The sequence below is a fragment of the Catharus ustulatus genome, chromosome 3, assembly GCF_009819885.2.
Source record: "Catharus ustulatus isolate bCatUst1 chromosome 3, bCatUst1.pri.v2, whole genome shotgun sequence".
Lineage (NCBI taxonomy): Eukaryota > Metazoa > Chordata > Aves > Passeriformes > Turdidae > Catharus > Catharus ustulatus.
The window spans coordinates 34,914,674-34,928,182 of record NC_046223.1 but is presented as its reverse complement, the minus strand read 5'-3'; the positions used below and the strand labels follow the sequence as shown (position 1 = coordinate 34,928,182).

At 36.8% G+C, this 13,509-nt stretch overlaps 1 protein-coding gene across 6 annotated transcripts in view; it reads left to right on the top strand.

The window, feature by feature from the left end:
* Positions 1 to 13,509, top strand: part of SMYD3 (SET and MYND domain containing 3) — a 386,727-nt gene that overhangs the window by 301,211 nt on the left and 72,007 nt on the right. For all 6 annotated transcript variants that reach the window (XM_033056656.2, XM_033056657.2, XM_033056654.2 and 3 more), the window contains 2 exons: positions 6,351 to 6,418; positions 8,798 to 8,900. In XM_033056656.2, coding sequence (XP_032912547.1) covers positions 6,351 to 6,418; positions 8,798 to 8,900 — 171 coding nt within the window. The remainder of the gene's footprint in view (positions 1 to 6,350; positions 6,419 to 8,797; positions 8,901 to 13,509) is intronic.

The window sequence follows — 13,509 nt, the reverse complement described above, 5'->3', positions numbered from 1 at the left end:
CCATGAGACTTGCTGACTGGTGTCAGAGGAAAACTTATGAAAAGGCTGAGACAGGTTGCACAAAACTTTTAATTGGAGTCCTACAAAAATTCAAATATTTTGTTTTACACTAGGAGTGCAATAATTTTACATGTTTCAAGCTTTACTTTTTCAAGTCCAGGTTTGTAACTACATGTTGCACTTCCATTAAAAAAAAAAAGAGAAAAAAAAGGTGGTCATAGCAAACATAACATTTGTCCTAGTAATGATGGCTTTGAAATTTGTAGTAATCAAATATATTTAGCTTCATAGCTAAATATTTTTATTTGAAAGATTGGAGAAGTATGTGTGGGATTAGGGAGAGAGAAGGTAATTTACCATGACCTATTTTCATTCCATTTCAATCAAAATTGCACCACTTAGCTGAGTACTATAAAGGGATGCCTGAAGCACACTTGCACTAAATTATCTGTTAATGTCAGGCCAGATATCTGGTCTCCTGTCTTGTAGGTGGTGACAGCCTATCTGCAAGGGATAGCTGTGTTCTGCACACTCATCAGGAAACTTCATGTGCTAGGATAGCAAAAAAGGCCTGAAATATTGTTAGTTGATGTGAAGAGAGATGTCCAAAGGATTAAAATGAAGAAAGCATCTGAATGGTTTAAGAAAGCAATTGAAAATGCATATCTGTGTTGCAACTAGCACTGAAGTAATGGTAGTCTTTGATTTAGCCAAAATATTACTGCTTTGGCAGAAGAGATTAATAGGAAGTCTTTGAAGTAAAATTAAATATTAGTGAATTCAGTCAAGGTGTGAAACAAATTCTTCAAATTTCATGGTTTTGCAGCATACTTTGGCTTCTGAGCAAACATCATGAACAGTTAACTACTTGTGCCCTCTACTTATTCTGAAAATCTAAATAAGAAAACTTTCCCTAAGTTCTTCTAATATGTTTTGATTTCTGTCTGAAAGCATTTGGACAATACTCTTGGGCCCATGGTGTGATTCTTGGGGATCATCCTGTGCAGGGTCAGGAGTTGGAGTCCATGATCCTTGTGGGTCACTTCCAGCTCAGTTTATTCAGTGATTCTGTCAAAACTCTGAAGAAGCTTCTTATTTTCCTCTTCACCTATTGTCTTCTTTTATGTCAGGAAGAGATGCCACTCTTTCATCTATTTTCTTTCTGTGGCTCCCATGGAAGCCAGTATGTGTGTCCTGAGTTGAATGGAATGTAGAATTCGATTCTAAGTTCCTGATATAGTAAAAACACCTTAGCATGTATATATAGGGCACAAAGGTCTAGTTTTCAAATGTGCCTCATTGCGGGGCTCCTTTCAGCGCAGTGTTCAGGTAGCAGATGCCTTCCCACCATGGACAGAGCTGAGATTTCAGAGTGAGAAGCTCTGTCTGAGTAGAAAGCCAGGATGTCCTGGGCTGTGGCACAAGCATTTGAATGAAATACACTCAAAACAGGGGCTTGACAGGTTTGTCACTGCTGTGGCATACTGTGCATTACAGTTAAGCACTGTTGCTCTAGTGCTCTGTGTGCCAAATGAAGTCATTAGCAGATTTGAGATCTGTGAACCATCTGTGCCTGTTATCTGTTCATCCTGGAGTGGGAAAGAGCTATCAGTGCAGAACTGTAGTTGGATGTGGTGGTTCTAGAAGGTCCCTGGGGTATGCCTTCGTCATTTGAGGTAATGTGCCCCTCACATAGCGTTTGCTGCTCACCCCTTTCTCCTGGAAAAATATTTGAATCTCTTGAGAAGCCTATTAACATGAGAACTCATTGTAGTGTCTTTTGTTAAATAGTTGGCTGTGACCAGCGATACCCAGGCAGCTTTGGTGTGAACGAGAAACTTAATAGTCCATGAAAGGGCTTTTTTATTATGTATTTTTAGTTTACGTTAGATTGGGTTAATAAATTAGGGGGGAAAGGTTTGATATGGCTTTTTTTTTGGTGGTGGATTAGAATACAGCAGCTGCTGTAACACACCATTTACAGAGATGTCTGGAGTCATTGTATATCAGAACTGAAAATTATATTGACCCTATCAGTGCAAAATACCCTTTGGAAGTCCTTGGGAGGGTTTCTTACATGCTGCTGCCTCACTGTGTTGCAGTAATAGGAACACGTGGACACAAAATGATTGATTATTAGTCCTGGTGTTTGTAATTTGATCAGTGCAGCAAGTGTTAGCCAATAATGATTTGTTTTCTCTCCCTTACACCCTTATTGATGTATTTAATTGTCTGAGTGTCTGAAATTCCAAATCTGGAATGTCTTGCCATCAAGTCTAACTCTGTTTTATTTAACCCAAAGGCAAATCCTCGGTATAAATCTGTAAGAATGAGGTCTGAACTGAGAGCAAATTCAACTCATTATGTTGCAAAACTGAAGCCTCCATACTCTGTCAAATGTGAACACCAAAATAAATCCTGACTGTCCACTAGACTGTGAGTCTGGCACTGGCAGAGATTGCACAGACAGTAGCTTTAGACATCTTGAGAACGGTGACCTCTTTACAGGGTAAATTTACAGAGTTTTCATTAATCGCTCAGAGAGGAAATCAAATTTAACAGGTTGCAATAATTTTTGCTTGGTGATAAGGTATGCCAGAGAGTATTGACCAGTGAATAAAGTTGGTTTACTCATTGTGTGTTTACCAGTCTAGGAGAGATTATGTCTTCTGCTTGTCTTACCTTAGCGGGTACAGGGTACTTTTCTAAGGTATGTGCAGCCTCAAGAGAACAGATCTTTTTCTTTAATTCAGTCAGTTTATATAGTATTGTTGGTTGTTTCAAATAGCAGCTCCTTTCAAATGAACGTGCCATGGAACCAGCTCAAACACTCTGAAGTGATTCTATAAACTGTTAGTTTATAGACTAGAGCTCTGTGGCCAAACAGGCTATGATGATAAACCCTGACAGCTCTAGAATACTTTGAAGTTTTGCATTTTGAGGGCTTGACAATTTTGTGACTCCACTCTGATAATTTTCTCTTGGTTCTCATGCTGGAAGATGTGTTTTATTCAGAAATTTTAGAAATAGCAAGGAATTTGTCTTTGCACTTTGAAGTTCAGAAATATGTGATAATTTTCTTTATTTGTGGATATAACAAACTGTGAGTACTTGGTTCTGTTTCTATATGTGGATATGCTATCTTAGTGCTTTGTAGCTGGATGGAGAGGAATTTTTAGAGGATTCAGAAGGGACAAGCACAAATTAAATTACTGAGATAAATGATTCTGCAGGAATTAAGATGACAAGGGGCATACCTCTGTATGGAAGAGCACCACTATTGAAAAACTCAGTTGCTGAGAATTGTTTATTTTTCTTATTTTAAAATCTGTCATCACATAGAATCAGAACCTGGTTGTAGTATAAGGAATAAGGTGGGTCAGTTAAGGCAGAAAAAAAAGCACAATATAACCATGCAACTTGAAAGAAATGCTGTGATGCAAAAGAAAATGTTTGTTTTGCCTTGGTTTTATGTGTTTGGGGCTTTTTTTTCCCCTAGAAATGGAGTTAGTTAACTTCCAGTCCCAATAGGCTTTGATCTGTAAACAATTGCCTCAGGAAAAGCAGCATACTCATGCTGTCTTGCAGAAATGTTGGATACTCTAGATGTGGCTGTTATTTGAACTACATCTGTGAATTTTGGAAAGCTAGGAAAACTGATTTGTCTTTGGTTGTTCTCTAAAAAAAAAAAAGCCATCTTCTTTTTGTTCCTTGGGAGTTGTGATCTACAACACCAACTCTTGTTTTGAAATCTCATAACTTCTCTTGATAGAACAGATCTTTAACTCAGACTTTAAGCATCCTAAAAGTTTATGTAAATAGAAATGTAGAGGTGATTAAATAGATTTTTAGAAACTTTGCAACAAATCTAAAAGAGAACAAAAAACCAACCATATAATGACAGATTATGAATAGTTCATATTTTATATCATTGTAGGCTGCTGTCTACAAAGGATTGTCATTACATCAGAATTTCTCACATTGTAAGTGGTGAGATCTTCCTCCTCTCTCCACCCTAATCTCAGTTCTTCTCTCTCCACTTGCTGAGCACTGAAAGCAGCCATGATTAAGGTTACTATCTGATTCACATTATATGTGTATTGCTGTTGGTTTTTTCCATTCCTGAGTTTAGAAGGTGGGAAAGATTGTCTTCTAGGAGGTTAAAAAAAACCTCAGAGCACCTGACATTTCCTATGCCTCTGGCAGGATTGTGGACTGAATAATATAACTCAGAATTCATGGGGCCAATCAGACTTCTGCCTGTGTTTGTGTATTAAATACCTTTTTTAGATTTGGCCCAGTATACTTTGTATTCCCAGTTATTATTGTATTTGAAACTGTGAATAATTAGAAACTAGATGGCATTTCACTACCACACTGGATATTGAGATGTACCTGTGTACTGTGGAAATATCTGAGAAGTTAAAAAGTTCCTTCCAGTGAACTACTATTAAAAATAGCTCTTTGTGTCTGAATCTCAGCATATTCATTCATCTCAAATTTTTATTTGCATGTGTCCTGGTATAAGAAACTGATGCATATTTCAGAAAGGAAGAAGTAGAACTATTGTGACTTCTGTGTGTAAAACTTTTCACATAATATAATATAATACATAACCAATAGAAAATGATGAAACAGTCTCTATAGGTCTTTGGTGATCAAAATTCAATATTATTAATATAAATATGTTATGGTAATAATAAGAGATTTTCAAGAAAGTGGAGTTCATTTGTTTCTAAGAGATGCTTGACCTCTCCTACTTTATGATCTGTTAGAGAGAGCTAAGGCTCACAAAAGCTGGCTTTCTATTTTACCTGGAAGGCATTATTTTTTCAATAAATTCCAAAATCAAGTCAATATTTTTAGAACCAGGATAATTGCCACTTGAAATGGACTAATCTTTGCTCAGAAGTTGTCTGACACTTTACACCCAATGTCAGCAGGAAAGAAATAATTAAGATGTATGATTTTAGTAATTGATAGGGAACATTTGAATGGGTTACATAAATAATAGACTAATCAAAGTATTGTTTAACGGTTTACAAAAATACATGCCCTAGTGTATGTGCATTTATTTAAATTAATGTTGCTGTCAGAATTTATGAGAAATTTTGAAAGAGGATTTCATTTTCACCTCATGGTTAATGTTCTCATAAATAATAATTTGTCAATTTATAGGATAAGTTATACTATTAAATTGTTCAGTGTACTTCTTTAAAACATAGGTGTGCATTTACTGCTCTGGACAATTACTCTGTGGATAGAACTGCGACTTTCAAATTTCATTTCCTTGTCTGCCAAATCCTACTCTTAACTCATTTTCTGTTCTAATGAGAATTAATGGCATTAATAATACAATGCTATGCAGAAGAGACCTGAGACTTTTATTGTATATGCAGTATCATACCTATTTAGTATCTTTCTAAAGAAGATATTATTAATACTTTATTGATAACTGACCAACATAACTAAAAAATAAATGTAAAAAGACCCCCAAAAGCAGCTCTTACCCCAAAATCAAATACTTTAAAAATACATTCACATTGAGTTCAGTTTTTTCATTTAAGCACAGGGAAGTTGTACTTGTTAATCACTTGCTAAATGTTGATGTATCTTGAACACCAAAAAAAGCTCAGTCTGATAGTTTGGGGTAAGACTAAATCTGCTTGCAGGAGTCTTCCATTCTTCCCCATTCTTTTCTACAACTTTACTTTTTGTATGATTGTATGAAGGAAGAATACGTTTACAATCTGAATATCTGAAATTTAAGAAAAGGTTGTATTTCTCTTGGATGGCAATTTGAACATGCTTTGTTGTCTGTTCTTCAAAATACTCATAGTGTGAAAGATGCATTATTGCACTCTTTGCATTTATTTGTGAGTCTGCTATTTACTTCAAAACAACCCCGTATGTATTCTTTGGGTTCCACTGCTACTCATTAAAAGGTGCTGTGGCAACCTGGCATCAGCAGAGTCCCCACAAGTGAACATCCCCTCTTTTCATCAGTAGTCACGATCATCTGTTAAGTTGTTTCTGGGCTGAGCTTCTCAGGCTCTATGTAGGGTGACTTTTTTCCTTCTCTGGACAGGAAAGTAGGGCACCTGCATATGTTTAACCTCACATTTTTTTTCAGGATACTAATATTTCTGTTTTTAATTGACAGCAATTTTACAGGAGAGTGTGTCCCAGATGTGACTGCTCTAAAATGAAAGAGCACTAGTGTTGGGCTTGAATGTTTCCCATCTAATTACCATTTGCCCCTTCGTTTTATTTTGGAAAGTTTTTTCACTTGAGTGTGGGGTTTCCAAATTATTCTGGTAATCCTGGATTTTTTCCCCTTGTTTTTACAGGTGACCTGTAACTGTTTCACCATCAGTAATGGAGAGATGCAGGATGTTGGTGTTGGCCTGTATCCCAGGTACTGTGGACACTGTTTCATTCACAGGCAGAATCTCTGTCAGTTGTTAATCCTTTTTTCCAAGGTAGTTGTAAGGACTATCAAAGCAGCAGGTAACATGTCTAAATGAGAAACTGGGAAATGGAAATAAATTAAAGGAGAGTGAAAATATGCAGTCTAGTTGAAAGCATTCTTAATAGTCCTGATTACAGCATTAAAACAGTTCAAATAGTATACATCTTTATATTTTATTTTTGCGGAGGTGATAGTCTTTTCTAAGAATAAAGGCTGACATCAAGAATGTGCAACTGGGACAAGGGAAACCTGTTCAGCAATACTTTAGAATACAGATATTTTGCAGCTGAGGGCCTTCAGAATAAGTGATTAAAAGAAAAATATTTATTTAAATAAATTACCATAACAAAGAAACCAGTAAGGTGAAAAGATAAGTCCCTTAAGAGATGGATATTAATATTTGAATTTCTTATTATTGTTTCTTATTTGTATTAGGTAAGAAGTATGTACCAATGAAGATTTTAACTTCATATAATGAGTAACCTGTAATCATAAATATGGAAAATTAGTGTGCAGTTTAAAAGTATCTTTTACCATCTAATTTTTTTTTGTTAATGCATGGTTGAATTATGTTTGTCAGTACCTCAGTGGGTCTGTCACCTTTTTTTCTTTTCCTTCCAGTGTCATGTAACATTTGACAAGGACACTTAATATCTTGAGGTTGCCTTGTAGTAAAAATGAGGAAAAGGTGGTTAGGAGGACATGGAAGTTAGTGTCATGAAAAGTGCAAAACAGTCATGTGATTTCACAATGGAATTAAATAATACTTGAGAAAAATGAAATATTATTTTGGAGCATTATTATTAGGAAAATGAAAATTTGATTGAAAAGAAGCCCTTAACTGTGAAGAGAGTATCTGTTTATGTCCAATGATAATGCACTGCCAAGGGATGCCAGAGACTCTTTCCCAGGTCGCTTCAGAGCAGTTTGAGTTTTGTTATAGCAAAGAAACTGGGAAAATTGAGAACTTTAAATCTGTGTTTCACAAGTCCTGGGAAAATGTCCTTCCAGATGAATCCATATGCTTCCAGAGGAAATTGTCATCAAACCCACTAGTGACTCCATGAAGCAAGATTTAACTAAAAGCTCTTTATTAAGCCTTATTATGTTGTATGGCTTGATAGCTTCAGCATCACAATGTATTTTAAAATAGGTAAAATCCTATGGTCCTGCTGTGCATCCCATTGTGAGCAGCTTTCAGAGTGTGCCCGGTGATCTCCCAGTAAGTGTAATGGATACTCTCCCAGTGGGTTCTTGAGGAATTACCTACAGATATTTTATTAGGCAGGAAGGGATACCAGAAGAGTCAAGCCCCTGTAGATACCTCCTTTAAGAGTCAAAAAACTGAGTAAACGTGGTTTGGTGCAGGGCTCTGATCCTCAGCAACATCCTCTATTTTACCAACAATAGTTGGGATTTCAAGTTGCTGAATCAGACAAGGACAGAATATAAATGCAGCCAGGAGCTGGATAAGCCAAAAATTCTTCTTCCAGGCTGATAATGCCAGAATTATTCTTTCAATGGGTCATTCCCATAGGGAAAGAACCATCACCCCCATTTCTGCTACGGCAGAAATGTTTGCGTAGGAAAGTCAGTTGTTTCTTAGCTAAGGAAACTCATGATTCAAAAGTATATATCAGATGTTGTTAGCAGCCTCCTTCAGAGAGAAGGATGTGTTTGTGCAGTGCTTGTGTCTCTTGAGAGTCCCAGCATGAGCTTTGCTGCCACATGCCACAGGAACAGAGGCTGGGCCAACGTATGCATACAGCAGAGGCAATGGCAATGTTCTATTTTTCAGCTCTGTGCACCAGCTTCTTTGGCTTTGGGACAAAGTACACTCCATTTTCTCCTGATATGAAAAAAAGTTGATAGTTGGCCCCTTTGAGCTGTGCTTGCAATGACAGTTGGGTAATCAATAAGGTTAGTGCCTGAACCTGAGCAGCAGCAGCAGAAATAACTGAGTCCCTCCTGCTCTGAACTGTCAAGGTTGCCTTGTTCCCCACATGCCCTGTCCCCTGAATCAGGGCTCTCAGAGGCACTGGGAGGCCATTGCCTTCCTCATCCCTGAATACACAAAAGGCAGAAACACTTGAAGAGATCCTGGCATGGCTCCTATTACCAGTGAATATAAATCTTCTAAGCGTTCGTTTTCCTCCCATAACCAAGAGCAGGTGATTTAACAGAGAATTTATTTGTTTCATGACTTGCTTGATACTTCAGATGTAATCATGTTAGCTATTTTCAAATCATAAAAGGGAAATGGCAGTGAACACTCCTCTGTTAAGTCTTTTTCTTTCTTTCTTTCCCCTCTACCACCCCTCACAGCATGTCTTTACTGAACCACAGCTGTGACCCAAACTGCGTGATCGTTTTTGAAGGATACCAGCTTTTACTTCACTCTGTCCGAGAGATCCAGATTGGTGAAGAGGTAATTAACTTGTCCTCCCTTCCATCACAGACACCTGCAACAATGACATCTCCCTAAATAAATCCCAGACTGCTGGGCCACCAGCTTAATATTTTGATGATATATTGATGCCACTTTCTAGCACATAGCTATCAGGGGGGAAATGATAAATAGAATCATCTCTTCACACTGCCTGGGCCCCATAATCATTACTTCTCATAAATCACTAGCAGTCTTGATAAATTCCTGTTCCTCCTTTCCTCCTCTAGGCACTTCATTTTGTTTCTATTTGAGTGTCTTTACCCTGACGGAAACATTTATGATATTTCTGAGTGGAATGCAGTGTTTCCTAAGTCATTGCAACAATAACATTTGTCAGGCAGCAACCATGCAGTTGTAGTAAACCTTTCATTGACAGTGAAAGCAGCACAACAAAGTTTGTTTTCTTGTCATTTCACTAGGAAAGACTTCAAAATATCTTTATCAAAAGATTTCTGATTTGATCTAAGGTATTCTTTGCTTTATTTTTACAACAGCACTTGTATTAATTGAAAATAAGCATTTGTAGCTAGAAATCAAAATAAATGTGTTTTGCAGCAATTCAGTACTGAATTTGCTTAATAAGACCTGAGAAGAAATATCTACATATATGTAACTTCAGAAGCACCAATGACCTACCCAGCCCTAGCTATTGGTCATTTCAAAGTCATGACCTAGTGTAAATATGGTTCATACCTGTTCTTAAAACTCTAGGAATATGAAAACCATAAATATTTTGATTTAGACACAGTATTCTATGAAGTTTATTCTTTTTTAATGTATTCTTTCTCAAAAATAACGGGGCATCAAAGTAAGTAAATGGTAGAAAACATTTTTAGGCCATCAAAATAAATAAGTGGTAGAATTTTTTTCAGCAAAACATTGTTAAGAATCAGTAGAAATGTTTTGGTATACTTACCTTTTTGTCAAGAGAAATCTTCCAGGATGCAATATATGTTTGTGGAGCTATTAATTGTAGACATCATTCAGTCCAGCATTCTTGTTTAAGTGTTATTATAGACACCTTCCTTCTATTTTATCCATAAACCATAGCTTTCCTCTTGACTTCCCAGTTCACTAAGATGGGTTGCTTATTTTAAAATGTAGTAGATTTTAATGTCTTAAGACATTAAAAAAATCTTAAGTAGATTTAATGTCTTAAGAAAATGGGCTTAAGACTTAAGAGACATTGTAAAGGTACAAAGTCAGTATTAGGTTAGACCCATTATGGGAAGAGGAAGGGAAATAAAATTTATGTGAGGCTATGTACAAGTCAGCAGTTCAGTATTATTGTCAGAACTATTTACTTTTCCTTGTACACAGCTTCATTTTGTGTTCTGCATGATGGCTTTGGTGCAACTTTCCATGCTGCCTTACTGCTTGCCTGCAGCACTGTGAGCTCAGTTTTATTAAAAACCACATATTGAATTTACACACATATGTGTACATGTATCATCTGTTGTGAGCTGAGTTTGAACTTTGATTACTGATGGCATGATCTGAGCTAATGGGAGAGAAGATACATGTTAGAGAGGAAACTGATTGGGTGTTCTGTTTAAATTGGGTGCTCTGAGATGGTAAGAACAACATTATTTCAAGTCATGGGGCTACAAGAAAATTATAACTGCTATAAATTTTCTCTTATCCTGTTCAACTTACTCTAGATGCAGACAGAATGAGATCCTCTATAAAATAATGATCAGAAAATAACCACTAAGATTTATCAGAAATAAGAAGCTAAATAGCAAGTCAAGCTCAGATTAGTAGAAGAGGACTATGGTTTTCCCATCCATACAGGAGCAAAGTTTTGCACATTTGTAGTGCTTTCTGTCAGAGCACACTACAGCAGTTTGATCACACTGAGGAGTTGTTGACCACTTATAATTTCAGGGAAAAGAGACATGGGGAGCTGAGACGAGTGGCTGTTGTGGTCATCTCAGCATTCTAAACTTTGCTTCCAGCATCTCAGAACTAATTGTAACACCTTTTTGCTCTTCAAGATAATTACAGAATCACAGAATGTTTAGAGGTTGGAAGGGACCTCAGAGATCTTCTTGTCCCCTGCTGTCTCTTTCACTAGAACCAGGTTGCTCAGAGCTCCATCCTACCAAGCCTTGAAATCTGTTAGGGATGGAGCTTCCACATCTTCTCTGGCTATTACAGTTTTTGTAACTTTAGGTGATGTTAATTTGACGGCATACAAAGATTTCCTTTACTTGCGGTTGTTTGCAAAAATGAAATGTAAGTGTTGCAAAGAAAGGTGAGATATGGCCAAGGATTATAAAATAACAAAAATTATTCATCTAGAGATCATGAGGGCTCCTTTACTGATAGGGTAGCCCATCAGCTAATTTTGTCAAAAAGATAAGCAGCCTACTCTGAAAAGTCATAATTTCCCTACCCTTAAGTAACCACTTCAAACAGCATCAAGATGTGTGCTGTAATTTCAATTGACTTTTTGTTAGTTGCTGAGTCTACCTGGTGTTTTGCAGGCAGACATTAAATGATTTCACCTCCTCTCCAATCAGAAACTGTGTGGCCTCAAATCAATTAGTCTTGCTGGGAGAAGCTGAGGTGCAGTTCTGCTCCAAAATGGGTGCTTTGCTTCCCACCAGCTTCAGAGTTCACTTAGAACAAATCTGTATCTTTCTTCAGAATATCACATAACTGACTGTACCTTACAAAGCAACATTTTTTTAAAACCAATACTGAAAACAAATAATGATTTCGGATGATGAGCAAATAAATCTATTTTCATGATAGATTTCAACCAAGTTATATAATGTTACTGTAATTCTGTGAGAAGTTTTGTATCTGTGTATGCTTGACACATTGCATTTTGTCCCATTAAAGTTTTTAGAAACAAATTTTTCCTTGAATTAAAAGGCATTTTGATCTTATATGCCAAAACAGAAAGAGTGCAGACTGTTAAGCACTTCTATAATTCTGTTTCAGGAGCAGATTTCTGTACACGACCCTCCCTAAGATTCTGAGACACATGATTGCAAAACCAAGAAGATTTCCTTTTTTCTCCCTGCCATTTGCAATTACATACTTGATTTTATTTTTTTACACAATTTTCCGTCTAGAAATTTTGTGGCTTATATTCTGTAACCAAAAAAAACCCCACAAAACCCACCAAAAAAACCCAAAAAAACTCCCCCCCAAAAAATCCACATAAATTACGTCCACTGCATACTGGAAAATTGTGTCCACCTCAGCTGGCAGGTGAGGAACATGAGAAACTAACCTAACCACCATATCCATGATTAAAGAATTTCTTTGTCAGAGCAAGAAGCAGTGCTCAGACAGTGCTATATTTCTAAGGAGAAAGTCTTAAGAGTAGGTAAGTCTCATGACTGTTAAATAATTTCTTGCCTTCATAAATGTTTTTAATAGATATTCTCCAGTTTGGGGGAAAAAGATTTACTGCATTCTTTATAAACGATGCAATAAAGAGGCAAGCTTTGGTCAGTTGAAGTAATGTTTTAATTAATAGCATACATCCCACATGCAAATACCATTAAGACAACCTTTGATAAATGGGCATATTTCCTAAATATGTACAAGTTAAATGAGCCTTGCATCTAACAAAGTGATACAAAATTGAAGCCAGGTTAGAAGAGAGACTTGAATACAGAAATTTTGTGTTTAAACAATTAAATGATTAGTATAGGCTGAGTCACTGTTAGCTTGATCATGTTTCTAAATATTCTAATTATATTTTTTACTACTCAGTCTGCCAGCTACACACATTTTTTCACGTATGGATTTCTGCTGGCAGGGCTGGGAATTTGAACTTGGGCCAGAGAGACCCTAAGTTGTTAAAATGCTGAAAGGAGACATCAGTGTGATGAAGCCTCTTCTCCTCTTTCTATCCAGTCATATGTTTTAATCCATGTGATTGCTATGTTGCTATGTGATTGTTCATACCCACAACTGTTTGGTAAAATCTGAAAAAGAAATGTCTTTTTTGAAACTTCTTCCTACCCCCAAAGTTTCTGCAATATAAATGAAAAAAGAGGGGGGAAAAAGCAAAAAATATAAAGAGAGAAAGGGATGAAGTCTGTAAGGTATATTTGGTGTTGGCTCTGTTTTTGTTTTGCAGTATTAAAATTGAAACCTGCCTAATGATGGTTTCAATAGTAATGACAGGGTTTAAACCATTGTCTTAAATATTTTGGCACAGAATAGCCTAATCTCACATGAATTATTTTTCCCATAAGATTCCTACTGTCTTGCACTATGTCTGAACTTGATTAAATGCTCTTTACTGCTGGATGCCACCTGAACCTAAAGCCCAGTAGGACATGAGTCAAAACCAGAGATGTTTATGCAGAGGACAAGAGACAGGGAACAGGCAGTGTGTGGAATGATTTTGACAGAAAACACTTGTGAATTGCAAGGAGACATGAAGATCATGAGGCTTTTGATGGGAGAGGGAAATTGGATTTGGAATGTCTGAAGGATGAGGTTAGGACTGCAGCTTGGATGGAAAATTCTTTGTGGGAAGGAAGGGAGACAGATCTTTCTTACCACACCAAGGAGGATGCAGATAGATTAGGAACAGCTGTGGAAAGAAGAGAGGACG